Here is a 25058-nt window from a genome sequence, read left to right as displayed (position 1 = left end):
CCCTCCCTCCCTCCTCGCCACCGACGAATTCGCTGACGACCGACACGCCCCCTTCCCCTTCTCTCTCTTGCGTGCGCACGCTCCCTTTTGAAAGGGTACTCGGTTTCATTTTTTCCTCCTTTCTCGATCTTTCTAGTGGCTCTATACACGTGGTCTTGGCGCGCCGTCTTTGTGCTGTGCCTTTTAGGTGACGTGCTTCCCTCTCCGTGCCTCTCGTGGCTCTATCGCGTTGCTCTTCTGTTCATCCAAATCTGAGCGCAAAACAGGCACTCCACACGGTCCGCCACCGAAGATACGCTGCCGCCACATACGCGTTGCACACACACGGCGCCGCAGTTCTACTCGCTGCTCTTATCTCTTCTTTGGTTGGCGCGCCAGCCGTACTTGTCTCATCGCTTTTCTTTTCTTGTCGCACCCCCGACTGCGCTCGAACAATGACGGCTGAGCAAAACATTCTGTTGGACCCCAGCATCCGGGACTGGGTGCTACTGCCTTTGATTGTGATTGTCCTATTCATGGGTGTGCTGCGCCACTACGTCACCATCCTCATGAATTCCCCCTCCAAGCCAAACATGGCCCGCATCTGCAATGTGAACATTCAAAACTACGGCCGCATACTGCTCAGCGGCGGTGCTGCGCTGTCACCCGAGTCCTTCAAGCACCGGGCGGAGCGCATGCTGAACGGGATGTTGAAGAAGGAGGTGGATCCTGTCAACCCGATGGAGATGATGAACGACCCGAATGTCATGATGGGTTTGCTAAAGAACCAGTTTATGATGATGGTGCCGAACATTGGTATGATGATGCTGGTCTCTTACTTCTTCTCCGGCTTTGTGGTCGCCAAGTTCCCGTTTCCATTGTCGCATCGCTTTCGTGAGATGATGCAGCGCGGGCTCGAGATAGACGTGCTCAACTGCAACTACGTCACCTCCCTCAGCCTCTACTTTCTCATCATGTCCGGCAACCAGGGCCTGCTCCAGCTGCTGCTCGGCGAGGATGTCGAGTCGGAAAACCATAGTGCGATGATGATGCAGCAGATGCCGCAAGCGTCGGCGCAACCAGTGGACTTCGCCAAGGTGTTCAAGCAGATCTCTGATGAGTTGGCGTTTGTGAAGGATCACCACCGATGGGGCTACGAAAACGCGCCGGACGTCCTTCTGAAGAAGTGGCGTTCGCAGAAGCGTGCGAAGGGAACGGCGGCGAAACGCAGATAAGTTGGTGGAGCATCTGTGACGACAAGAGTGGGACAGACCGCTTTTCTTTTCGAACTCACACGGCCTCCCTCATCATCTCTTCTGTGCTTGCCTCTTTAAGCAGCAGTGGTGGGAGGGCCCCGGATGACGCGGGGCCCGAAAGAGGCCTGTGCGTGTGTGTCTGTCCGTGATGATGCGATGAATGGGGGAGTTGGCATTTTCGTTTTTGTTGACTGCCTGTGTATGTGTGTGTGCTTATGCGCTGTGCCTCCACCTCTGGTGCTTGTCGAAACGGTTGCTGACCGCTTCCCCTACCTCCTCTCACCATCTCTCTGTTTGTGTGCAAGGGAGTCTGGAGGGATGGCGGAGGTGCTTTCTTTTTTTTTTATTCGGGAGGGGGAGGGAGAGCGACATGCCGAGGCAGGACGTGAGGGTGTGGTCGTTTGCTGTGATTCTCGACCTACCTGCTCGTACCTGGCGACAGTGACACACACCCATACCATCTGTATTGTTGTCGCTGTTTCTCATCCTCCATGTTTGCTCCCTGTTTCGTGTGTCGTTGTCGTTCTTCTCTTTGTGTAAAGAAAAACAAAAAACGAGTAACGCGCCGACGCCTGACACGCATGGGCTCGCCGGCGCAACAAAAACCAACATATTATGTCTAGCAAGGAGAGTCCCTTGACCACGCTGCGCAGCAGCGGGTGTGCGGTGCCACAACGCTGCATACGGCCCAGCCCGAGTACGTGATCATATATTCATCATCGCCAAGGGGTTATCGCAGCACTGATGTGGACGTTGATGGATGCAGCTTGAAGGCGACTCTCTACTGATTGATGCAGCGCCTGCAACCTACACGTGGCATCCACGCAACTGTGCGTGTCGGCTGCCTCGAGTGCCTCTCCTCGTTCTCTTTCTTTCCTCATCCCCTTCTTCGCTTGCTACTTACCGCCTCATGGGGCTTTATGGACTGCTGGTGACGTGGTGCCAAACAGTTTTGTCGGTAAACGGGCTTGAGGCGCCTCCCAACTGCTTCCGAAAAGAAAAATAAATACCTGTACACAGACGCTACTTAGAGCCCTGCGCACATCGCGGCACACCCGCCGTTCTGTCCGTGCACATCTTTTTTTGAAGTTGTTTTCTCATTGCCCTTCTTTGCATCGCTTTTCACCCTGACTTTCTCGCGCCTTTTTTTTTGCTCTTTACCTAGATCATCATATCTGTCCACTCTCTTCCCCCATTAAGCTGCTTATTATCCTACCAATGCAGAAGCCGCGCACTGTGTCGGCGACGACGCTTCCGCAGGTGGCGGCGGTACCGCGTCCTCCGATGTCGGGGGTCGCAGCGGCAGCACTACATCATCGCAGTTACCACGTGGCCGTCACCGCGAGTAGCCGGCCGCGACGAGTTTCGCTCAACGCACCAAGACATGTGCCGAAGTACATCTTTACCGAACCCACTTCTGTCCCGTGGCCTCGCTCCCTGCGCGGCGCTCATGACATCTGTGCAACTGTTTCGCATAGTCGACAGCGCACGCTATGCAAGACGAGTGAAGGTTCCGTTCTAAAGGCACGCCCTCGAACCGTCTCTGCCGCAGACTCCGCGAAGGTGCTCGCCATTCGAGGCGTCCCATTCGCAGCGGATAAGCTCGGCACGGGGAAAGACGAGGATTCATCGCAGCTCAACGATGGCTTTGATGGCGGCTTGTCAAGCTCCACGCTCACCACCTGCTCTCCGAAAGGGCCGCGGCATCAGCCGATCCAGCCGGGCCGCATGCTGAAGCTGCAGCTGGACACCGCTGCCATCGAGGATGAGCTGAAGCTGTCGGCCAACTCGAAGTCGGCGACCGCTGTGAGCCCCACGACCCCGCGGCCGGACAAGCTCGCGGCATACCACGCTCTGCGGCTTCTCTTCGTCCCCATCTGGAAGCTCTACCGCTTTCACAAGCAGATGGTGCGGGCGACGGCGATTGTGGCCAAACACGTGCTTCTTAAGGTCCACTGGCGGCGGCACCGTCGCAGCGAACGAGCCACTGACACCTTTCTTCACTTGCTACGCATCCCGCGCACGAAGCTGCGCTGCGCTGCTCATCTCCTAGAAGGGCGAGTTGTGCGCATCCAGCGTGCCTTCCGGCGCCACCGCGCGCGTGTGCAGGCCGTGGTAGAGCTCAACTACCGCAAGGTACGTCGTGATGTGGAGGAGGCGTACTGGGAAGCCGTCGTTACACAGCATGAGGCGGAGCTTGCCGTACAGCAACGACCCTTTAGTCCTGTGCCAAAGGCGGTACGAGAGGTGTTCGGGGCAAGGGCAGAGGCGCGGGCACGTTTTGGCTCGATTCAGCGCCGCACATGTCTTCTCAGCTCTGCTGAAAAATCGTCGTATGACGCTGCAGCTCCCAGCTGCGAGCTGGACGTCTACAGCTTTCACATGATCGGCCGGCTGCCCGAGTCGCTGCTCCGCTTTGAGATGACCTCCGCTGTGTTTGCGCAACTTCGGCGGTCCGCTGCGCGAGCGCACTTGATGGACGACTTCTCCGAGACGCGGGCTCGACGCGCAGGGATGGAGAGTCTCATGGAGCCAGGCGACATTACACCCACAAATACGGCGTTTGTGCGCAGCAGAGGAAAGTGTCGTGCGCAGATGCCGCGCTTTCTGCCGGAGAGCGTCTACGCTGCCATCCTGAATAACACATGTTACCTGACGAGTCTGATGCGCGACGACCGGAAGCTGCGGGCCCACTTGCGCCAACGTGAACATCACTTAGAATCGTATTGAGCAGTGCAGCGTTTTTTTTTTTGCGTGTGCCTCGAGACTGCCCCCCCCCCCCAAGCAGCCTACCTCTTCCACTCGCTTGGTGTGATGCAACAGAGGACCCACCTTTAAGCGCGCCTTCGCGTCGTGCTGCCCTTGCCGCTCACGCATCAGGAGCGTTTCTCTGTTCGTGACGCGGCGTTTCTTGCACTTATGTGAGGCAGTGCGGAGGCGAGCCCTTTCTCGTTGTGCTTGTGGATGTTGTCGCCTGCCTTTTTGGTTATCGTTTGCGCCTCGGCGGTGTGGTGCGCGGCGCGCGAGCTCTGCCGTTCGCGTCGTGGGGGAGGGCATTTGTGTCCATGAAGGAGTATTCGAGCATCATTTTGTTTTGTGGAATGACGAGAGAAGCGCGGCTGCGTGCGGGAGCAAGTGCGAAAAATGTGCGCCGGTGGGTGGTGATAGGCCAACGCCTCTGTCCTTGGTTTTGGGTGCTTCGCTTGGTTTTTGCTTCACGTCATCTCTTCTTTTCACCATTATGTAAACTACCAACCATGTCGGTGTAGAGAGCGGCGACTCACGGCGGTGTTGCGGCACCCACCTCCCAGTAATCCAACACCTCGACGATGGGCGTACAGTTGCGTAAGTGAAAAGGCATCTGTGACTCGATATCTCTCTCTTTGCGCGCGCTTGTGCCTGTGGCGATGCGTGTGTGCCGTCGTGCATGCCTGTGCGCGTCCTTTATTCCTTGCGCCCCTGGCGCGTTCTTCCCTTTTCTCTGCCCATTTGTTTTTGTTTCGCCTTTTCCGTGTCATGTCTGCGCCTCTGCTCCCTCTCATCTTTTTTTTTGGTGTAGCACACTTTTTGTTGCGGTGGTCTCTCTTTTTTTTGTTGGGGTGTGTCTGTGTTCTTTCTCGGCCATGCGTGTGAGACACTCTGTTCAGGCTGCGCCGCTCCCCTGCCCTTACGCACTGGAACTTCCGTATGCGCTACCTGGTAACTGCGAGCCCCGCGCTCGCGCAAACAGGTACCTACCTGCAAATACATCGGTGGGCCTTGCCTCACCACATTGTTCCAATATATATATATATGTACATACACTGTTCCTCTCCTTTTGTTGAAGAGAGCGCCCGTCGTGATCCCGCCGCTCTCTTCTTCCGTGCACCGCTGTCTTGTGAGTGAAGTGACGCTGAACAACAAGGAAAAAACGAAAAAAAAAAAACATTTCTGCCGTTTTCTTTGCTGTTCTTTCCATGCGTTGTCTTCGCGCGCGCGCACAGATGCGGACGCGCACGCTTTTCTCTGGTGGAAAACAAAGAACAAGAGCAGGCGCACATAGACGCAGCAGCCGTATCGCGTCACGCTTGTACAGCTTCGGAGCACGAAAAGAAGTAAGTGAGCACCCTTTTTTTTTGTTTTCTAGTTTTCTGTCTGTTGTTGGCTTCTGTGTCAAGAGCGAAACGGGCGGGACTCCCTTTTTGTCTCCTTTTTCTCCCTTTCTGTTATGCGACCTGTCGTTGCCTTGTTTTATTTTTTTTTTTTTTTGTGTGTAATCTCGAAATGCGTTGAGATCATCGTTACACGCGCAAATAAAAACGAAGCGATGTGCGGAAGATCAATGAAGAGAACACATGCCGATGCGCCGCTTGTGTGACTCAGGCGCGCGTTAGAGCCGTCGCGCCGGCAATAGGTCCGTCTCTGTATGCACCATCAGGCCCGAGCCACCGCCTTTTTTTTCGCCGTAGCCGGAACCCTTCAGCGCGGTGAGTGCGCTTACATTGCCCTGTGCGTGGTATTTATGTTGTGCTATGCTATCAAGGCCTTTGGCGTGACGTTCAATTTCTGTCTCTCACCCATCTTTGGTCTTGCTCGCTCCTGCTGAATGACGTCGCAACTCGCGCTTCTGCCGTAGTTCCCAGAACTCCAGCTTACCCCGCGAAGAAGACGAGACTATCACATTTCACTTGTGTCTTTACTGTCCCATCTCTACACACGCGCACAGATTGGTATCCAAGCACACATATACTCAGTCCAAGCATGCACCTTCGAGTGTACATGGTCGATGGTAAGCGTGTCTACACGCTAAAGAAGGTGGATCCGGAGGGCAAGCCGACTCTGAGCGCCCACCCCGCCCGCTTCAGCCCAGATGACAAGTTCAGTCGCCACCGCGTAACCATCAAGCGCCGTTTCAAGGTGCTGCCGTCGGAGCGTCGCCTGCAGCCGCTGTAAATGAGGAGGGGTGGAAGCCGCCAATGTGAGGCGTTGTCTCTCCGCCTCGCAGGTCGCTGGCATGCGAGAACGTGCGCGTGCGGCAGCGCTGCATTTTGTCTTTTCGTTCGCACCCTTTTTGGTGCCGGTGTTAGCGTGTGCGTATGTGCCTGTGTGAAGTTTGTCTGTCTCCGTCTCTGCGTGTGTACGTGTGTGTCTTTTACGCTGAATTCTGTTAAGAACGTAATCCGCGACGTGGTGTAGGGCGTAAGGGAATGAAGGGCACTTGAAAACACACACACACAAAAGAGTCAGGGCAGGGGGTCACGTTCTCGCCTTTGACACGCGTGCCACATTTTTTGTCCTTTGAGAGCTTGTGCGCATTGCTCTGTCTGCACGTTCAGATGGAACAGAATGCATCTCGAGTTTACCGCAGGGAGGGGGGGGGGGCTGCAGAGGATGCTTCAGCACCCGTGCCGATCTTGCAGTCTATGCCGCTCTAAAAGACAACAATGGTCCTGTCCTTCCGTATCCCGACCTCGGCACTGCCTCTCCTCGGCGCATGCTTCCCTTTCTGCCTCTCCCCTCTTTTGCCAGCGGGTACGGGGAGCATCCAACACGGCTCCCGCCAGCCGCCCTCCCCCCCTCTGCCCTTGCCTTGCATCGCCCGCCTCTCGTTTGTCTTTCGATTACAGCTGCAATCACCACATCGAGGATACGACATACGCTCTCGGACTCTCGCATCGCCCCTCCCTACTCTGCTTCTACCCCTTTAACTACGCAGCGACACACCAACCACTCGAGGCCGTACAGGAGCACTACCCTCCCCTCCTCTTGAGCGGTGGCCTTCAAGACGTCCCCTGTCATCGCACTCACACTTCCATACACATACGCCTGGTCACGCGCAGGTCCAGAGATAGAGATAGACCTTCTCAGCGCACGAGAGCTCTTTTTGACACACCTGCCCATACACTCATGCGTTCATAGACATCACTCAACCCGAGTACATCTCTTGTGCTTTTTTCTGTCTTTTTCCATCTGCACCGTTCGCCTGCTCAAGGCGCGCCTTCACACTGTTGTGGTTTTCTTCTTTTCCGCGTGCCCACAAAAGGAGTTTCATCGCCGTGCAGCGCTGGCTTGGACGAGCTTCAGACGTTCGCAGCGCCTTTCGTTGAAGTCACAGCTTCAACGATTCACACACCACACATATACTCTCACACGCACTTACGTGCGGCCGCAGCTCACTCGAAAGGTGACTGCCTATCATGCTCCACGCATGGCGCTTCGTTCCTCTTGCACGTAGTACGTCCGCCCTTGGCAGTGGGTTGCTCCGGCCCAGTCGCGTTCTTCGGCAGAAGCGACTCGCCTATTCCCCTTTCAGGCCACCGCCGACATGGAACGCGCTGCAGAAGGTGGAGGTGGGGCATCGCCAGACGGACACGGGCGAGCCTACACTCGATGGCACGCTGGACCTGGTCGGGTACCAGCTCTATCGTGACGGTCTGCTGCCTCAGACGAACATCTTAGGCCGCACGCTGCCGGTTCCCGATACCAGTGGCATCTCTGCGGCGACTCGTCGTAAGCTTGAGCGAGAGAGAGATGTGGCGGTGGCGCACATGAAGAGGCACGGCGTGCGACTGCGGCGCAGCATCAAGGAAACAGCCGTGACGATCGGATGCGATGAGGCGGGCAGAGGCCCACTTGCCGGCCCCGTCGTCGGCGCCGCCGTCTCGCGCATTCCCGTCTCCAGCTTCAACAACGAGTTTGACCAGCTGTACGAGGCACCCGAGCAGTTTCAGATCTTCGACAGCAAGTCCGTGTCGGAGCGGCAGCGCGACCTAGTGTTTGCCATGATCACCGGACACGTTGACTTCTTCGACATTGCCAGTTGCAAGAAGTTTGTCGTGCACCACTGCGCCGGTGATGAGGCGACATCGTTAGCGCTTAGCAGTAAGAAGTTCGACTCCCACGTGAAGCTATCGAAACTGCCCTTCAAGAAGCTGATCTCCATGCAAACGCCGTATCTGATCACCTATCACGGGTACAACAGCGCAGGCAACTATGTGTACTTCTGGTCCATCGGCATCGCCAACCACACCTACATTGATGAGTACAACATCTACAACGCCTCCATGAACACGATGCACCGCTCCGCTCAGTCTATTTGGCACATGCTGAGCGACGCGCGCTTCTCGCACGAGGCGGCGCCGCGGCCGCGCTCATCCAGCATTGCGCAGTACCTGTTCAGCCGCTTCTGCACCGCCGCCAACCACGACAACGAGAAACGCTATCAGGTGCCGCATCACCTGGAGCTCCTGAAAGGGGCCACCGAGTACTTCGACTTCGAACCAATACAGCCTCCGCTAGTTCTCATCGACGGCCATGCCGTACCGGGCCCGAGCTACGACTACTTCACCAGCGTTCGCATTGGTGGCGACGTGCAGCCCATCATCGAGGGCGATAAGCGCAGCCTCTCCATCGCCGCCGCGTCGTGTCTCGCCAAGGTCACCCGTGACGAGCTCATGAACTACATCGACGCCCTCTACCCCGGCTACGGCTTTCGGGAAAACAAAGGATACCCGGTCGAGCAGCACATGAAGTACGTGGCCAAGAACGGACTGTGCCCGATACACCGCAAGACCTATCGCCCATGCCGCACGGTGCTGGAGAAGGGGCTGCAGAGGAAGTGAGGCGCGGGGTGGAAATCGAGTGGGCAGAGCGTTGTTGAGGGCGACCCAGGACACAGGCTGTCTCTCGGCATCTCGGCTTACCTCACTGCTAGCGCGGGTGCTGGCAGGTTAGTGGGGGGAGAAAAGGCAGGTGCGATGCTCCGTGGAGGCACGGCATCGACGCCAATACGGCCTGCGGTTCCTCACCGGTGTCGCTCTCTCTTTCTCTCCTTCTCTTCCCTTGCCGCTGTGTGTTTTGCGGTGAGCCGCCTCTTGCAAAGGAGGTGTCCGAGAGAAAAATGAAGTCGAGTCGCTCCTTGCCTTTTTGTTTGCCGGTATCCACTGCATAGGCTGGATGTATGCGTGCTTGTGCGGATGGCCGCTATGCTTAGCTGAGTGCGTGTGCATGGACCGCCATCACGCCCGCCCGCCAGCGTACACATGCATACCCCCCCCCCTCCCCCCCCCCACACACACACGGAATACATGAAGCATATGAATAAAGAGGGCCGGCTTACAGAGTTCACAGAAGGCATGTCTGAGCTTGTGCCGATCGCTTGATGTCGGCATAAAAATAAAAACATCTTTTACACGTAGGCGGCGAAGGGCCGGATGAAGTCGTTCGCGTAATCCGTTCTCCTCCTGTGCTGGTGGACAACTGTTGCCTACGCTGCCTAACCTTCACAGGTTTAGGCCGGCCATCGTTATTCATGTGTATGCGTATTTGCGCGCATGCACTTGCGCCCCCCCCCCGCTCTTACCCCTTACTCAAATAATGCTGCTGCCGGTTCGTACACGGTGTCTTACGCGATGGCTACACGCCGACTTGGTCTTGGTGGTACGGCTGCTGCGAATCAAAACTTTCTTTCTACTCCAACAATTCATACCTCTGTCTCCGCGTAGAAGGATCTCCAACGGAGCGCGCGTCGCTGTGATTGTTCTCGGCGTACATCGTGTCTCCGGGCGCGTACGAGTGAGGCGTCGTTTGGCGCCACAGGTAGATAATGAGCGAGATGCCTCACGACTGGTCATGTAGGCTGCCGGACCAATACGGAAGGATATGCTGCTTGTAGCCTACGACGGCTCGAAACACAGCTGCGTTGCATCTGGTGAGGATGCCGATGGCCGCCTGGGGGATCTGGAGGCCTGGCAGGCGGTTATCAAGCAACGCATCACCGATGACCAGCCGTGGTTTGAGCGGTTCACTCAGGGCACCCGAGGGCAGGAAAAGATGTCGTGTAGGACGCACCCTGCTCGACTCACCAGCGGCAGGTGGCTGTGCCGTCGAAAATGACAGATCTCCTGCGTTCACCTAGCGCAGCTGGTGGCGGACGCAACTCGGGAGCACACGCCGGAGCAGGAATACAATACAGTGACTGCGGAGGAGACCTATTCGCTGCGCCTGTGGGCGGACGATCCGCCCGCTCTGGCATCTCGTAAGTCTACTCTGTATCCTGCCGGGGTGCGCATGAGACGACGGCTTGCCTCCGCGTCGGGCTGTTGCAGCCAAGACTTTCAGCCTCGCGCCACATCCGCCTCACCTCAGTTATGCACCAGCGGCAGTGCGCTTCACAACTTGTCCGGTCTGTGAATGGAGGGCAGACGCTGCGGAGGCGGCTTGGAGTGGCTACTGCGCTGCCCCGGCGGAGGCTCTCCACGTGTACCCTGAGGCAGTGCACCACGCCGATGGAGCCGGTAACACGCTGCTTCACATCGCCTGTAAGGTCAAGCTGCTCTTTGTGGCGGTGGTGCGCTGCCTGCTGTGCCTTGGCGAACTTCTCGACAACCACAACGGTCGTGGCGTTGCACCGTCTCATCTCACTTGCTTTCACGTGCAAGACATCCTCCACGCCAACAAGCACGCGCTGCAATCCTCTGACCCGCGGCTTGATCGCGAGTCCGAGTTTGGCGAGACAGCGGCGCACCTTCTCGCTTTTCACGACGCGTTTCGGGCCAAATTTGGAGAACGTGGAGGGGATTGTGGTGCGAGTCTGCAGCAGAGCCGCTGGCCGCTGGCGAACACCGCTGGAAGTGGCGGAGGAGTGTGCCGGCAGTGGGGAGTTGGCGGTGCGGGACCTACCTTCGCGCCGTCGCGCCGCAGGAGCCGCACTCGACGCAACGGGTTTCCGTCGTTCATGCTTCGATCGTATGTGTGTTTGGGTGCAATCGCGCCTGAACAAGGCATCAGCTGTCCATCAGCTGCCAGCACTCACACACACACACACACACACGCACACGCACACACACTTCTCCAGCTTTCTCTGCTGCCTATGCAAGAAAGAACAGCAATATCCGAAAAGGGGATGCTGCTGTGTTGACGACCTCACAGCAATCCCTCTTTTCCAGCACCTCAGTTGTGCATAGTTGCGGGATCGCTCTTGATGCTCGAGAGTGACGACAGCGAAGAAAAGACGACTGCCCAGCGAGGACAGCCTCACGGTAGTCTTTTCAATCGATGACAATCACACGCGCCCTCACTGACTCTCCTATTCATGCATCCCGACCATGACGCGTTCCACGCTGGCCGCTTCGCTTTCCCTCATCCCCCGTCCCCTGCAGCTACTGCGCGCTTAGCTTGTGTGCGGACGTTGTTGCACTTCCTTTCGCCATCGGGGTTCTTCTGGTTTCCTTGATCGTACTCTCGGTTGATCCCTTGCGCCCGCCCTCACTCTTCTTCTTTACCTCCGCCCCTCGCTCTCCAGTGTCTCTCTCGTTTGGACTATCGCTGGCACCGCACAAAGTCTCTCCGTCCTCCAGACCCGCTCACAAGATTTCGCACCCATTCTGCTTTGCACCTCTGCGCGTCTTCGCGTCATCCTCTCTTCTCCCGATTTTTCTTCGGTGCTGGCGCTTCATTGGTGCACCCTCGACAACGTCCCCCTTCCCCAACACGAACGCGCACAAGCACAATGGCGGAGACTGCGATTGCGTTCCGCTGCCAGGACTACGTCATGGTCGCTGCGGCCGGCCTCAACGCCTTCTACTACATCAAGATAACCGACGCGGAGGACAAGATTACGCAGCTTGACACACATCAGCTGATCGCGTGCACTGGCGAGAATGGCCCTCGCGTGAACTTCACCGAATACGTAAAGTGCAACCTCATGCTCAACCGCATGCGCCAGCACGGGCGCCACAGCAGCTGCGATTCAACGGCGAACTTCATGCGCAACTGCCTCGCCAGTGCGATCCGCAGTCGCGAGGGGGCTTACCAGGTGAACTGCCTCTTTGCCGGCTACGACATGCCGGTTTCCGAGGATGACGACGGTGCGGTGGGACCGCAGCTGTTTTACTTGGACTACCTCGGCACCCTGCAGGCTGTGCCGTATGGTTGCCATGGCTACGGAGCTTGCTTTGTGACTGCTCTGCTAGATTGCCTCTGGCGTCCTGATTTGACCCAACAGGAGGGCCTTGAGCTCATGCAGAAGTGCTGCGATGAGGTGAAGCGCCGCGTCGTCATCAGCAACTCATACTTCTTTGTGAAGGCGGTGACGAAGAACGGAGTAGAGGTCATCACGGCGGTGCACTAGACGATATGGTCGGCGAGCGAAGAACAAAAAAAAGCAAGCGCACGGAGCGCACAAAGAAAGATGGGATCCGTACGGCGCAGGAGAGGGACCGGAAGTGAACGGGGTGAGGTTGGAGGTATCGTTGAGGGAAGACTGGCTGCATAGCTCGGAGGGAGCGACAAGGAGCGCCGCTGTTGCTGTCCGTGTGTGTGGGCCATCTCCGTGTGTCTGTGCGCGTTCCCGCGTCGTTTCTTACCCCCTCCCTCCTCTCTCTCTCCCTGCGCGTGTGTGACTGATTCGATGTTGCTAGTAAGCGAGAATAACACAGCGCCAGAGGAGGAGAGTGAGGGAAGGGAATTGGGCGCAGAGTGATGGGTCTCTCTCTCTCTTTCGTTGTCTGCCTGTCTGCTGTTCCGTCTGTTGCATCGATCCTTCGTGTGCTCTCTGCCGCCTTTTCCTTCCGTTCCCTTGGTTTCTGGACGCTATTTGTATTTGAGACTCGCGTTGGCGCTATGGATGGGCCCCAGGAAAACCAAACAAAAAATCACGGATGAGCGAGGTGAGCAGACGAAGGCGAGGAACAGAGCTGCCCCTCGCGTTGTTGCACCGGATTCCGGTGATGCAGCTCTCCGAGCATCGAGGCCTTGCTTCCTTTGTGCCCCATGCTCTTTGAGGCGGACATCACCTCCTGGCAACGACGCGGCGGGGTGGGGAGGGATGGTCCTGCGTGTCAACCATTTTACTCGGCGTCGTGTAACAGGCCCCTCTTCCTCTGTGACGTAAAGAAGCTAGGCTGCACTTGAGAAATGAGGCGCTGTGCTGATCACTTGTGTATGGGCTTATATGTATATATGTGTGTGCGCGTGTGTTGGTCGCGCACAGCGCTTCGAAGGGATTTCCACTTCCTACCGACGTGGCACCCTCTTGACGACGAAGCGGGTTCATTTGCCCCCGAAAGAACAGGTACCTCTCTCACGCCTCCCCTGCCGCATATAACGCGGTCCTTTCTCGTCTTTTCGCCGTGTCTAGAGTCGCCGGCGTAGCTCCTCTGAAGGCTCGGTGCTTTAAGTTGTGCGTGAGTGTGCGCACACACCATCTTGCCCGCCACTGCGCACTGCTGGGTGAGGGTTACAGAGCATCACTGCAGTAGCTGTTGCGCACTGGTGCCCAACGCCTTTCGCCGGCCTTTTCTCTTTGTTTCTAAGTGACTCGCCGTGCGCTGCGCAGGGGCTTACTTTCTCCGAGACGTGCCGCACCCATGCCCTCCGAACACTGGAGTTTTTTTGGGCTGCCGCCCTTCTTCACCGAGCAGCACTCACCGGCTACGCTGGACAGGCAGTGCACGCTGTGGTCGAACCTCCTTCTCGACCACGCCATCTACCACGCCCAGCGCACCGCCGGCGGCGATACCAATGCCCTTCTGCGCTTCTATACTACCCAGAGCGACATCTTCTACAACCCGGCCATCGACAAGCGTCTGAGCCCAGAGGCCGCTCACACGATGCTGCAGTCGCTCGTTGCGCGCCACCCGAACCACGCCGTTATCGTCTCAGACGGCGGCCCCAGGGACTTCTCTGTGCTCGTGTGCACGACGGAGGACGGGTTCAAGGGGATGGAGGAGACGTTGCTGCGCTACATTCTCGACCACGGCGAGGTGCAGACGACGGCAATGCTCTCGAAAAAGGGCACAGTCATGACCTTCGACGAGCTCGCTAGCGGTGCAGCCCTCGGCTACGGGCAGACTCGCCCAGCGTATCTCGCGCGATTTTCCTCTGCTGCCGTTCCAGTTGCTGATGTCGGCCGCCTCTCCGAGGAGCAGGCGATTCGCACGTATTTGCACGCTGTGAACCATCGCCCCGTGTCGGCGATGCGCCCCTTCAAGGTGACTCTCTTTAACCTCGACGAGACCGCGACACAGCCCTACCAAGGCGTCAAGTTCGGTGGCGAATGAGAGGCGAGGGGTGGCGCGGGCGTGTGCTTTGGCGTAAGGTGGCTTGCATGCGTGCGCACCTCGCCTTCTCCCACTTGTCCTTGTTGCATGTGTGCATGTGTCTGTCATGTGGCTGGTGCCGCCTGCGTGACGACGGAGCTCAGCGTGTTGTCGTGCCCGCCCGTCTGCTTGCTGGCGGACAGGTCCTTTTTGGTTGGCTTCGTTGCACGGGGCAAACAATTGTTGTGCATGAAGAACGCCCACTGTGCAAACCAGACAGCGTCGCAAAAGAAAATACGAAAGGACGCCCACACTGCTCAGTGCAGATGGAGGAACGCGCAGCATGCGAATCGCTGGGGCGTGCTTGCAGCCGCGTTGCATACGTGCTGTAGGTCGCGGTCTCTACGCTTTCCGTTTCTTTTACTACTCCTTCTCTGCGCTACCGGTGTCTCCTGTGGATGGAAAACGTTGCTCGTCATTGCTCTCCGTCAGTGTATGCCTTGCATCGGTGCGCACTGCCTCGAAAATACCCGCTCATCTTCTCTCGCTCTTCTCTGTATCCTCTCGACTCCCCCCTCCCCGTCCACTCCCGGCGGCCAGTGGGTTGCGAAGGAGGAGGACTAACCCAGTCGTGGCGCGAGCTCTCGCATCTTCTTGACTTGCTTTGTACGTGCGCTTATCACACACTCTACTTGCGGAGAAGACTGTCAGGCATACGTGCATATACATACTCATCTCCGTCGGGCACCTCTGCTCTCGTTCTACTCCCTTGCTAAAACGCCCATGTGTGTGCCTGTGTGCGTGCATGTGCTGTCACACGTCTCCTCTCCGCTTCTCCTATCCCCACACTGTACTTCGCTCTAACCGACGTCGTCGCCACATGATCCGGGCCACAGCCGCAGCGGCGCGTTTGCCACAGAGCACGCAGGGGTGGGTGCCACTGATGCAACGAGCGCTTGACTTTCCTATCGAGTCGGTCACCTTCCCGTCTCATTTCTACCTCCTCACCGTCAACAAAGGCACCGTCTCAACTGTCGGCTTCTCACCGCAAAAAGCGCCAGTGCAGCTGACGGCGCCGCGCCAGTGTGCCGTGCTCGTGCTGCTATCCCCCGCAGCGACGGAGAACGGCTTTCAGGATATGTGCATCACGCTCACGAAGCGCACTGCGACGATGGGCTCACACAAGAGCGAAATGAGCTTCCCGGGTGGCCACGTCGATGCCGACGAGACGCTACGCAACGCAGCACAGCGTGAGACGCTGGAGGAGGTGGGCCTCCCGCCATCCGAGTACGAAATTATCGGGTCTCTGACGCCGATTACCACGAGAGCACTAGACGCGCGTGTGACGCCGTTTGTGGCTGTCGCGACTAGCCCTGTGCAGCCATACCGCGCGAGCCCCGCCGAGGTCGATTCCATTCACTACCTTCACATGTCGACGCTGCTGTTGAGAGCGTCGACGGGGCACGCGCGGGTCATCAAGTACCGCTCCTTCACGAGCGATCGACCGTGCTTCTTTCCCTGCTTCTTTGCCAGCCCTGCTCAGACGGTCGTCTCCTCTGCGGTTTGTCGGTCTCCTAAGGCGACTGGGGTGGCGGATGACTGCGGCTTCGATCCGATGCTGCCCGAGGACTTCCCGGGTGAGCTGGTCTGGGGCCTTACTTCCTTCGTGACTTGTGAACTCGTGGCTCGCGTCGCCAAGGCCATCATGGACGCGCCGGAAGCGAGCTCGGCAGCGGCGGTGAACGCACTCCTGACGCCTTCGAACGTGGTAGCGCGCGACCCTCTCGCGGACTCGCCGCAATGATCGGAGTTCTCCACTCAGCCCATACTGGACTCCGCCAACTGAACGCCGGGGCCTGCGCTGTAATTGTACGCGAATCGTGGACACGGGCCTCTTGTCCGCTATGTGTGTGCGCGTGGATCCCGATTTTTGGTTGTCTTCTTCGTGTTCTTTTCCTGGCACTTGTGTCTCTCTTTCTCTTTCTCTGTGCTGGCCTGCCGAGGATCCCCTCACCAGAGCGGCAGAACCCGGCGGGAAAGCGATGGCGGTGATGGACGCCGCAAGACGGGAGGGGACGAAAGGGCAGAAGGACTGGACCTCAGTGTCGACACATGGACAATGAAACAGCAGCAACCGAAGCGGCATGGCACCTACTTCAAGAAATCCGCACCCTTCACGTGTCTCTGACGGGCATGGAAGGACTAGTTCGTTGTACGCGATGACGGATGTTGCATCCTTTTTTTTTTTTGCTTGTTGCATGTTCGCGCCGGATGCGAGCTCAAACGCGCCCCTCCACCATCAACCGCCGCTTCTCCTTTCGTCTTTTCTTTTTTTTGTATCTGCTTTCACGCTACATGTGCTGGAGCACTACCGGGGGACGCTGACCGTATGGCTACGGAAAGCAGTGTCCACCCGCAACTTCTCACCATTCCAGCTCCGCGGCAAACATTGTCCGCGCACATACTCGTGCGAGCATACTCATGCAACGTCGCGCTAGAGCATTCGAAACAAGCAGAAAACAAAGGGCACCCACGGCGCTTTGATGAGGCGCCGTGAGGCGGAGTCTGCAGCCCGCTTCTATATGGCGGGTATGCTAGTGGGCTTGCTTGGCCTACTCCTCTCCTGCGGCTACAGCTTCGGTCTCTTTCACTCACCGGACGAGGTGGAGCAGCTAAACGCCGCTATCCGCACCGTGGAGGGGAGACAGGTAGCGTTGCTGCTGGATTCAGTGTTCTCGAACGGGACCCGCTTTGACGGCAAGGGCCACATACACCCTCTCTACGCGCTCGCGTGCGTCCAGGAAGAGGAGACGGAGGAGGCGCGGCGCATGATCCGCAACGTCGCGCGCCGGTTCCGCACCGAGCCGATCGACATCGGCTACGCCCACCACCCCTTGACCGCCGCTTACCGGCACCACCGCTACGCCGTAGCGCAGGCGCTTATCGAAGAGTGGCGGCGCCCCGCGCCTAACGTGAGCGACGAAGAAGCGGTCATGGACGAGGTGTACGCTTCTTCCCTCACAGTGTCGGAGCTGCAGCGTGTGGACCCGAGCGTGCACGTGTACTGCCGCGACGCGGATGCGGTACGATGTCGTGCGCTCGATCCCGAGCGCATCCGCGACGCGTCGAACAGCCGCCTTGAGGCGGCCTACAGGCGGCGTTTTGGCCAAACACAGGAGCTGCCGACTGTGACGCCGTACCGCGACACAGACATGCCATCGAAGATAGTAGCCCCCGCATCGACGGTTCGGGCTGCGTTCTGGGACGATCCGTTCCGGCCACTCGTGCCCGACCTGCTGCCCCCGCGCACCGCGATGGTGATGAACCCTGGCTACTTTGACAACGTGCTGGATCAGCTCTCCTACACACTGCTAGGTCACATGGAAGGATCGTCGACGGTGGTGGCGTTTGGCTTGTTCGCCATGTGCACAATGTGTTTATTCCTCGGTACGTGGTGTGCAGGGGTGTCTTACTGGCTGCTGCACTACACCTGAATACACACGCGCCAGCGCACACCTCTCCATCTACACCGCCCACACTCAACAGCAAAGAGGCGACTACCAGCACGGTAGTGACGCAAGGTATGTGGCCAGAGCGAGAGAGCTCATTGCAGGAAATAAAAAGCAGCAGCCGCACAGTGCACGCTTTCACTGAGGCGGCTGCCATATCTTGAGCCCATCGACGCAACCGCAGCGTCCATCTGCTACTGGCATGGGAGACAAAGTCGCACACTATCACAGGAAACGCCACGGGGGGGAGGGGTGTCGTCTTCAGCCTTCGACATGCCTGTCAGAACTCGCCAGCGTTGTGCGTTGTTTTGATTCACGGCGCCTCTCTTCTCTGCGCTCATTGGCACTTCTTCTCCTTCCCTTTCTCTATTCCGTCGCTGCTGTCTCCTGTTGGCTCAGCAGCTCCAGGAGCGTGGACACACACACACACACAGAATCGTTGACGTTTTGCCACCGAGCGATGGCGTTGTCAGCGACCTCATCCAGCAGTTCGGATGACAAGATTGTGAACCTGCTCGCCATCGCGCTTCAGAAGGTGGACGACTTCAAGGGCAAGAGTGCGGACGCAAGACACTATGCTTCGCAGGTCGTCGCGGCGGTGCGCGCAAACAACAACACGGAGGAGGAATTCAGAGACCAGATCATTTGCATTGTCGCTAACGTCAAGAACTTGAACGGGGAGCTTGGTGCGGTGCCCCAGGAGAGGAAACCTGGCATATCCGCTGCGGAGCTCGCCACAATGGACGCCAACGCGATGCGCTCTCGACTGCAGAAGAGAACTATGGCGGCAACGTTTCGTAAGCGCGCGCGTGAGCAGACCAACGTCGACAAGACTTCCCTGCACTGCACCAAGTGCGGGCTCGTGCGTCGCGATCGACTCAACATCAACGAACTTGCCCTCGACTCGGAGGAGAGTGGGTCTCATTTCGACTACAACTTTGACAATTCCTGCGCCTGCTCTCACTCCAGCGACGACGAGCGGAGCAGCTCAGGTGATGAGGAGGATGATGACACGGCGACGTCGAAGGGCAGCTGCGCCACGGCATCTGACAGGCACAGCGACTAATTCACTGCTGCTGTATTCTCTCCCTCATCATTAATGCGATCGCGGCGTTCGTGGTGGTACAGACGACGTCCAACACCGCACTCGCTAGTCGCCCCTCCCACCCCCTCATGTGAAGGCTTTTGAGCGCCAACAACCGTGCCTGTGCTCGCGGCCGGACTTGCCGTGTGCGCCGTGATGGGTCACCGAGAGCGTGCCCCGCCGCAGACATTGTAGTGGTGACACCAATCGGAGGAGAAACGAGGACACAGCAACAGCATGGCAACTGTAGGTGAGCATCACAGGGTGAGGCGTGCATCGGCAAATCTCGAGTCTCTCTTCTCGAGCTCAATGCGACTTCAGCATACTCATCAGTTTGGCATAGCGGGAGCCGCAGAGATAGGGACTGTGCATGCGTATGTATGTACGTGTGTGTGTGGTCGTACTAACTGGATGCGAAAAGGCTGTGAGACGGAGAGGCACCGCACACACACACACACACACACACACACACACACACAGACTACCATGCGCGTGTGGTCTACATCGCTCTTCTTTTCTTTCTGAAATGCACCACCTTTCGCCGATGCCCGCAAACTGCCGTTTCTCACTCTTCATCCTTTCCTTGTTCTGCTCTGGCGGGCACCGCCTGCGTGGGAGCTGTCGTGCGGCGTGTTGACTTCTCTCCGGTCCAGAAAAAAAACGAAAGGAGAGCTAGCGCTGCTTCCGCAAAAGGTGCGCGAGAATTTCTTCTCCATCCCGAGCCAAGCTTGGCCGCGCGAAAAAACAAGCAAAGCGGAGCGAGAGGAGGGCTGTCATCCGTCCAATACGTCTCACTCTCCGTGACGCGAAGCTGTAGACATTCCTGCCCACCCATATCTGCGCGAACGCACGCAGCAACAACGTCCCCCTCGGTGCACGGTCACGCACACATACACCAGCTCACACGATTCAATATAGACGCATAGACTTGGTAGAACAGGCGGGCACCATAGCTCATGGAGCAGCACACACGCATACGTACACACACACACATAGACACACAGATCCGGTATTTTTTTGGGCAATGATGTATGCGCGCCGGTCTGACACAATGGCGGACATCTACGCGGTTGCCCAGGACCTCATCGAGGAATTAAGGACGAATCTTGCAGAGCTGAGGCGGTCGCCAGACGTTCAGGCGCGCCTTCAACGCACAGCCGCCTGTAAAATAGGGGCAGGACGTGCAAGGTGCCACGGCCACTGCCCAGGCCTCAAGAGCACTGCCGAGAAGCCAATTTTCTGCTTCCTGCCACTGACCACGGCACCAACGACACGCATTGAGTTTTCCCATGATTTTCGCCGCAGTGAGGGGGCGGCTACCAAGCCCGACGACAATGGTCCTTTGACCACTGCGACCACAACGCCAACCACGCGAAGCTGCTCGCGCTCCACGGTGACAAAGGCGAAACCCTTCAGCACGTCCCTACTATCCAACAACACCATGGGAGTGGTGCTTACCACTTGCCCCCAAATCCTAGCATCACAGTCTGTCAAGGCGGTCAAAGAGCCGAACTCTCCAGCCGGAGAACCAGCGGGCCACGTCAAACATGCAGCCGCTGCTGTGGAGCCGAGTACAGGGGATGACACGGCCGCTGCCACTGCTGCTTCATCAGAAGTTCACACTGATTCAGCCACAACGGCATGGTGCATACCCTTCTCTGGAGTCTCGCGGGCGCTGGTTGATCTGAGGCGACTCACCCCACTTGCACGGCAGCTCTACACCGACATGCAGCGCCGCGCTGCGGCCATGCCAGCTGCCTCCCGATCGGTCGAGTGGCGTCGCCGCACGGCGGGTCCACAGGACGCCGAGGTGCGCCGCGCGGTGCGGGACTACCTCTATCGCATGAACATCATCTCTGTCATGGAGGCCGAGGACACATCCGTGACGGCGCCTCACGTCTTCGGAGACGCCGTCTTGAACGGAACTGCGCTGTGCCAGCTTGTCGAGACCCTTAGAGAGAGCGGCGAACCATCGCTTTCTGATCCAGTCCTGTGTCGCTGTCCCCGCACACTCGACGAAGTGCGCGTGAACTACGCGGTGGCGCTTGCCGCCTTGCGTAGCACCCCAAGCACAGCGCAAGAGCTTATGCCTCGCGCTGCTTGGACGATGACGCCGGAGGAGGTTTACCTGCGCGCCTCTCCGACGGCGTTGCTCTCTCTCTTTGTGCACCTCATTTCCACCTACCTGCCCGCCCCAGAGGAGCTGCCTGTATGGAGGCAGCACATGTGCTGGCAGCCGCCCGCCGACACTGCCGACTACGCGCCTGTCCCACCCACCGAGCTTGCCGCCATGGAGGCGGGGTGTTGCCGTTTTCTGCACGCATGGGGAGTGCTGCCTGACGGCTCCGTCTACCAGTTGCCTGGGGATGAGTGTCTCCTACCCATCGCGACGGCCGCGCCGTACATGGCGAAGTGGTCGGGATTCGTAGTTCGGTCGGTGGCGCCGTCGTCTCTCAGCGTGCCGTCGGTGTGGCCATTCCTATGCAACGGCGTGATGCTCGTGCTTCTTGCTCGGCGCAGCGGTCTGGAAGCGGCGGCGAAGGAGGCTGCCTCATCCTCCGCTGTACAGCCCTTCTTCGCGAATCCCCGCACCGTAGCCTGCTGCGCCGCCAACATCACCAGCGCCCTGCACAGCTTTCAGAGCGCATCGACAAAGAAGTTGCCACTCTCGTTCATCTCCGAGGAGTCCGTGGCGGCCGTCATCCGAGGTGATCGGTTGCACATCCTCCATCTCCTCCTTCACGTGCGTGCTGCTGTGGAGGGCACACCGCAGCCACCTGACGTGCGCTCTACGCTGCTGAGCAAGGATGCAATAGCGGAAGCAGGCTACACGCCTGCCAAGCTCTCGAGCCGCGCACCCGACAGTGAAGCTGTCGCGGCATCGTTGTCATCTTCGTGGCCGTCAGCTTCATTGGCGCGGACGCCGTCGACTGTCGCTAAAGCCGCTCTCCGCCGGAGTGCGCCGCCGTCACCAGCACACCGGTCGTTGAGCCCCCGCTGTATCCCGGCCATCGCGAGCAGCAGCTCTGGTATTCTCCGTCGCGAAGCGGTGCCTGCAGACGAGCCACAATGCCTTGGGAGGCTGTGTGGGTGGCTGCGCCAGCAGCTGGGGACCGAGTATCGCTACACCGCTGCTGATGAATCCTTTGTCTTTGACGCTGCCACCTTCTCCTGGCGGCACCCCTGCCTGCTCTTCTCCGACGGCGTTGTTCTCGCCTACCTGATTGGGCGATTGGAGCGCCGCCGCTGCTCGTTTCTCGACTGTGTGCAGCCCACTTCCAAGAAGCCTGCGAAGCTTTTCAATGTACGGCGCTGCCTCGAATTCCTCCGCTTCAATGCCGGCGTTGTCTTCGACGTCCCCTTGCTGGACGAGGCGCTGACGGAAGGGAGGGTGGAGGGTGTTGTATCCGTGTTGCAGGGGATGCGCCGCCATTACTGCTTGACGAACGTGCGACGCTCACACCATGGCGCATGATTTTCTCTGCGCACCGCGCTTTGTCGATCTTCTCTCCCTCTTCTCCAGCTCCACCTGGTGCCTCGCGGCTTTACGTGCGTGCGCGAGAAGGCGGTACTGCTTCATGGATGGGCGTTAAGCTTTCACAGCCACCCACCAATGTCCTTCTGACTCGACGCCAACGAGGTGCTTCGGTGCATCTCGGCTGGATGCCTCGATGGTGCTACCTAATCGACTCACCACACCGCTTTTTTTTTCTCGGCTAAGCTGATATGGTCGAACTCGAAAAGGTGATGCGACGGACGCTGTCACCGAGAGCTGCGCTTTACTTTTACACGTGTGCTGCGCGGCTCCCGCTCTGCTCCCTTGTCGCGAGCAACCAACAGCGGAGGTGCTTAGTGTGTGTAGGGGGGGAGGGGGCGCACAACTCTTTTTTAGTACCTCGCCAACGTCTGCGTATGCTCCCTAAATTCGACGTGCAGTGCATCTTGTCTCTGACCGTTTCCCTACGACTGCTTGCTCTCGGACTGTCGCACTCTCTTCCTACCCTTTCCTCTGCCTCCGCCTCTCACTGCTCTGCAATGCGGAAGCACTTGCACCCCTCGAGAAAAAGACAAAACGAAAATGAAACGCCGTCGTTTGCCGTCGGACTCCTGCGCGTTGCACTCATGTGCGCTGCCTCCCTCACGCAGATGATCGCTCGCCACGTCTTCCCTCTCTCTGTCTCTCCTCTGCCTTGCGCTCTCAGTCTATCGCCATCCGCACGCGGCCCTCTTTTCTTTTCGCGGGCGTGGGTGCTATTCTCTATGCTCACCCCAAACTCAGAACCTAGCAATACGAGCGCACTTCTCTATTTCTTTTCCCTTCCCAACCACCGCTCTGTGCGACAATCATGTACGCCGGCATCGACATTGGTACCTCGGGCATCAAGATTGCCTTGATGAGGAGTGACGGGCGAATCGCCGACAGCGCCTCTGCCCCCCTGACGGTTTCCAGCCCGCACCCGCTGTGGAATGAGTAGGACCCTGACTCGTGGTGGACGGCCATCAATAGCGCCATGGACGAGCTCAAGAAGCGTCAGGACATGAGCAGCGTCCGCGCGATTGGCCTGTCGGGCCAGATGCACGGGGCCACGCTCCTCGACAAGAACCACAAGGTGCTGCGCCCGTGCATCCTCTGGTGCGACGGCCGCTGCTACCGCGAGTGCGAGGAGCTCGAGAAGGCAGTGCCCAAGTCGCGCGACATCACCGGTAACCTGATGATGCCCGGCTTTACGGCTGGTAAGCTCCTGTGGGTCAAGAAGCACGAGCCGGAGATCTTCGCCAAGGTGGACAAAGTGCTGCTCCCGAAAGACTACGTCCGCTTCCTCATGACTGGCGACTTTGCCTCTGAGATGTCGGACTCCTCCGGGTCCATGTGGATGGACACAGGCAAGCGCGACTGGAATGATGACATTCTGCGCGCGACCGGGCTCAGCCGCGCCAATATGCCGAAACTGTATGAGGGGTCGGAGATCACCGGCAAGCTTTCGGCGGACGTGGCGAAGCGCTGGAACATGAACCGCGTGCCAGTGGTGGGCGGTGGCGGCGATAATGAAGCCGGTGCTGTCGGTGCAGGCCTCTTCAAGCCGGGCCAGGCGATGCTCTCCCTCGGAACGTCGGGCGTGTACTTTGTCGTCTCTGACGGCTTCCACTACAACACGAAGGAGGCGGTCCACAGCTTCTGCCACGCGCTTCCGGAGCGCTGGCACCTGATGTCAGTCATCCTCAGCTGCGCCGTGTGCCTGGAGTGGGCTGCGAAGCTGACAGGGTGCTGGAGCGTCGACGAATTTGTGAGCGAAGCGACGAAGGCAAAGAACTTCGATGAGCGTCCCCTGTACTTCCTGCCCTACCTCGCCGGCGAGCGCACGCCGCACAACAACCCGAACGCGAAGGGCGTCTTCTTTGGCCTCACCTCCCACCACAGCCGCCCAGAGCTGGCGCGCGCGGTGCTGGAGGGCGTGAGCTTTGCCCTGGCTCAGGGCATGGCCGCCGTGCACCGCTGCGGCGTGGAGCCGAGCAATATTGCCCTCATCGGCGGCGGCTCGCGCAGCCGCTTCTGGCGCCAGATGCTGGCCGATGTCAGCGGCTACCCGATGGACTACTGCGTCGGCTCGGAGGTGGGCCCTGCCCTCGGCGCCTGCCGCCTCGCACAGATCGCCGTAGAGACGCGCCCACTGGAGGAGCTGCTGCCTTGCCTGCCGCTGAAGGAGACCCACCAGCCCGACATGAAGAAGCACGAGCAGTACAAGAAGCGCCGCGTGATTTATGACGAGCTGTACAAGCAGCTGAAACCAGTCATGAACGCCAAGCTGTAAGCTACACACCGGCATGCCCGACAACGTTCGCCGAGCGCACCGCACATTACCCGTTTTTTTTTTCGTGCCGTTTGCCGGCTTCCGTTTTCCTTCCCTTTTTCGCTTCTGTTCCCCTCGCGACCCACTGATGACGGCGGGCCCATGTCAGTGCGTGACATTTCAGGATCCAGTACCGAATCGGTGGTAAGGCCACAGCAGTGCCTATCCCCTCCATATGCCGAACCACCTCTGGTAGTGACAGGGTCAAGTATCTGCGACGTGGGGCGGCCAGAGCAATGCGTCGCTAGGGATGCTTGTGGCCGAGTCCTGGATGGTGCCGCGCTGGAGAGACCTGCGGCAGCGAACACGCTTGTACCACCCACATGATTCGGCGGAGTGCCGGCGTGGCTCGGACGCGTCTC

The 25058-nt window shown here is 58.6% G+C and overlaps 11 protein-coding genes and 1 pseudogene across 11 annotated transcripts, besides 1 other annotated feature; all 12 read left to right on the top strand.

Annotated features, from left to right (window-relative positions):
- Window positions 1-434: 434 nt before the first annotated feature.
- LDBPK_360390 (hypothetical protein, conserved) lies at window positions 435-1214 on the top strand (the record flags this gene model as incomplete). The annotated part of the gene is made up of 1 exon (XM_003865107.1): window positions 435-1214. One exon carries the CDS (start codon window positions 435-437, stop codon window positions 1212-1214), a length of 780 nt encoding a protein of 259 aa, XP_003865155.1.
- Window positions 1215-2453: 1239 nt separating this feature from the next.
- LDBPK_360380 (hypothetical protein, conserved) lies at window positions 2454-3965 on the top strand (the record flags this gene model as incomplete). The annotated part of the gene is made up of 1 exon (XM_003865106.1): window positions 2454-3965. One exon carries the CDS (start codon window positions 2454-2456, stop codon window positions 3963-3965), a length of 1512 nt encoding a protein of 503 aa, XP_003865154.1.
- A 2010-nt stretch (window positions 3966-5975) lies between these two features.
- Window positions 5976-6167, top strand: LDBPK_360370 (nuclear protein family a (nop10p), putative; the record flags this gene model as incomplete). The annotated part of the gene is made up of 1 exon (XM_003865105.1): window positions 5976-6167. The coding sequence occupies one exon, from the start codon at window positions 5976-5978 to the stop codon at window positions 6165-6167; it is 192 nt and encodes a 63-aa protein (XP_003865153.1).
- Window positions 6168-7411: 1244 nt separating this feature from the next.
- Window positions 7412-8836, top strand: LDBPK_360360 (ribonuclease HII, putative; the record flags this gene model as incomplete). The annotated part of the gene is made up of 1 exon (XM_003865104.1): window positions 7412-8836. The coding sequence occupies one exon, from the start codon at window positions 7412-7414 to the stop codon at window positions 8834-8836; it is 1425 nt and encodes a 474-aa protein (XP_003865152.1).
- A 754-nt stretch (window positions 8837-9590) lies between these two features.
- On the top strand, window positions 9591-9851 carry LDBPK_360350 (annotated as a pseudogene).
- Window positions 9591-9851: a sequence feature.
- A 1873-nt stretch (window positions 9852-11724) lies between these two features.
- LDBPK_360340 (proteasome beta 2 subunit, putative) lies at window positions 11725-12345 on the top strand (the record flags this gene model as incomplete). Its single annotated transcript, XM_003865103.1, has 1 exon — window positions 11725-12345. The coding sequence occupies one exon, from the start codon at window positions 11725-11727 to the stop codon at window positions 12343-12345; it is 621 nt and encodes a 206-aa protein (XP_003865151.1).
- Window positions 12346-13582: 1237 nt separating this feature from the next.
- LDBPK_360330 (hypothetical protein, conserved) lies at window positions 13583-14275 on the top strand (the record flags this gene model as incomplete). Its single annotated transcript, XM_003865102.1, has 1 exon — window positions 13583-14275. The coding sequence occupies one exon, from the start codon at window positions 13583-13585 to the stop codon at window positions 14273-14275; it is 693 nt and encodes a 230-aa protein (XP_003865150.1).
- Window positions 14276-15059: 784 nt separating this feature from the next.
- On the top strand, window positions 15060-16058 carry LDBPK_360320 (NUDIX hydrolase protein, conserved; the record flags this gene model as incomplete). The annotated part of the gene is made up of 1 exon (XM_003865101.1): window positions 15060-16058. The coding sequence occupies one exon, from the start codon at window positions 15060-15062 to the stop codon at window positions 16056-16058; it is 999 nt and encodes a 332-aa protein (XP_003865149.1).
- Window positions 16059-16797: 739 nt separating this feature from the next.
- Window positions 16798-17748, top strand: LDBPK_360310 (hypothetical protein, conserved; the record flags this gene model as incomplete). Its single annotated transcript, XM_003865100.1, has 1 exon — window positions 16798-17748. One exon carries the CDS (start codon window positions 16798-16800, stop codon window positions 17746-17748), a length of 951 nt encoding a protein of 316 aa, XP_003865148.1.
- A 475-nt stretch (window positions 17749-18223) lies between these two features.
- LDBPK_360300 (hypothetical protein, conserved) lies at window positions 18224-18829 on the top strand (the record flags this gene model as incomplete). Its single annotated transcript, XM_003865099.1, has 1 exon — window positions 18224-18829. One exon carries the CDS (start codon window positions 18224-18226, stop codon window positions 18827-18829), a length of 606 nt encoding a protein of 201 aa, XP_003865147.1.
- Window positions 18830-19871: 1042 nt separating this feature from the next.
- Window positions 19872-22322, top strand: LDBPK_360290 (hypothetical protein, conserved; the record flags this gene model as incomplete). The annotated part of the gene is made up of 1 exon (XM_003865098.1): window positions 19872-22322. The coding sequence occupies one exon, from the start codon at window positions 19872-19874 to the stop codon at window positions 22320-22322; it is 2451 nt and encodes an 816-aa protein (XP_003865146.1).
- Window positions 22323-23193: 871 nt separating this feature from the next.
- Window positions 23194-23322, top strand: LDBPK_360280 (xylulokinase, putative; the record flags this gene model as incomplete). Its single annotated transcript, XM_003865097.1, has 1 exon — window positions 23194-23322. The coding sequence occupies one exon, from the start codon at window positions 23194-23196 to the stop codon at window positions 23320-23322; it is 129 nt and encodes a 42-aa protein (XP_003865145.1).
- Between the last annotated feature and the right edge of the window lie 1736 nt (window positions 23323-25058).

This window comes from Leishmania donovani, chromosome 36, assembly GCF_000227135.1.
Source record: "Leishmania donovani BPK282A1 complete genome, chromosome 36".
NCBI classification, from domain to species: Eukaryota; Euglenozoa; class Kinetoplastea; order Trypanosomatida; family Trypanosomatidae; genus Leishmania; species Leishmania donovani.
This window is presented reverse-complemented; position numbering and strand designations above follow the sequence as displayed.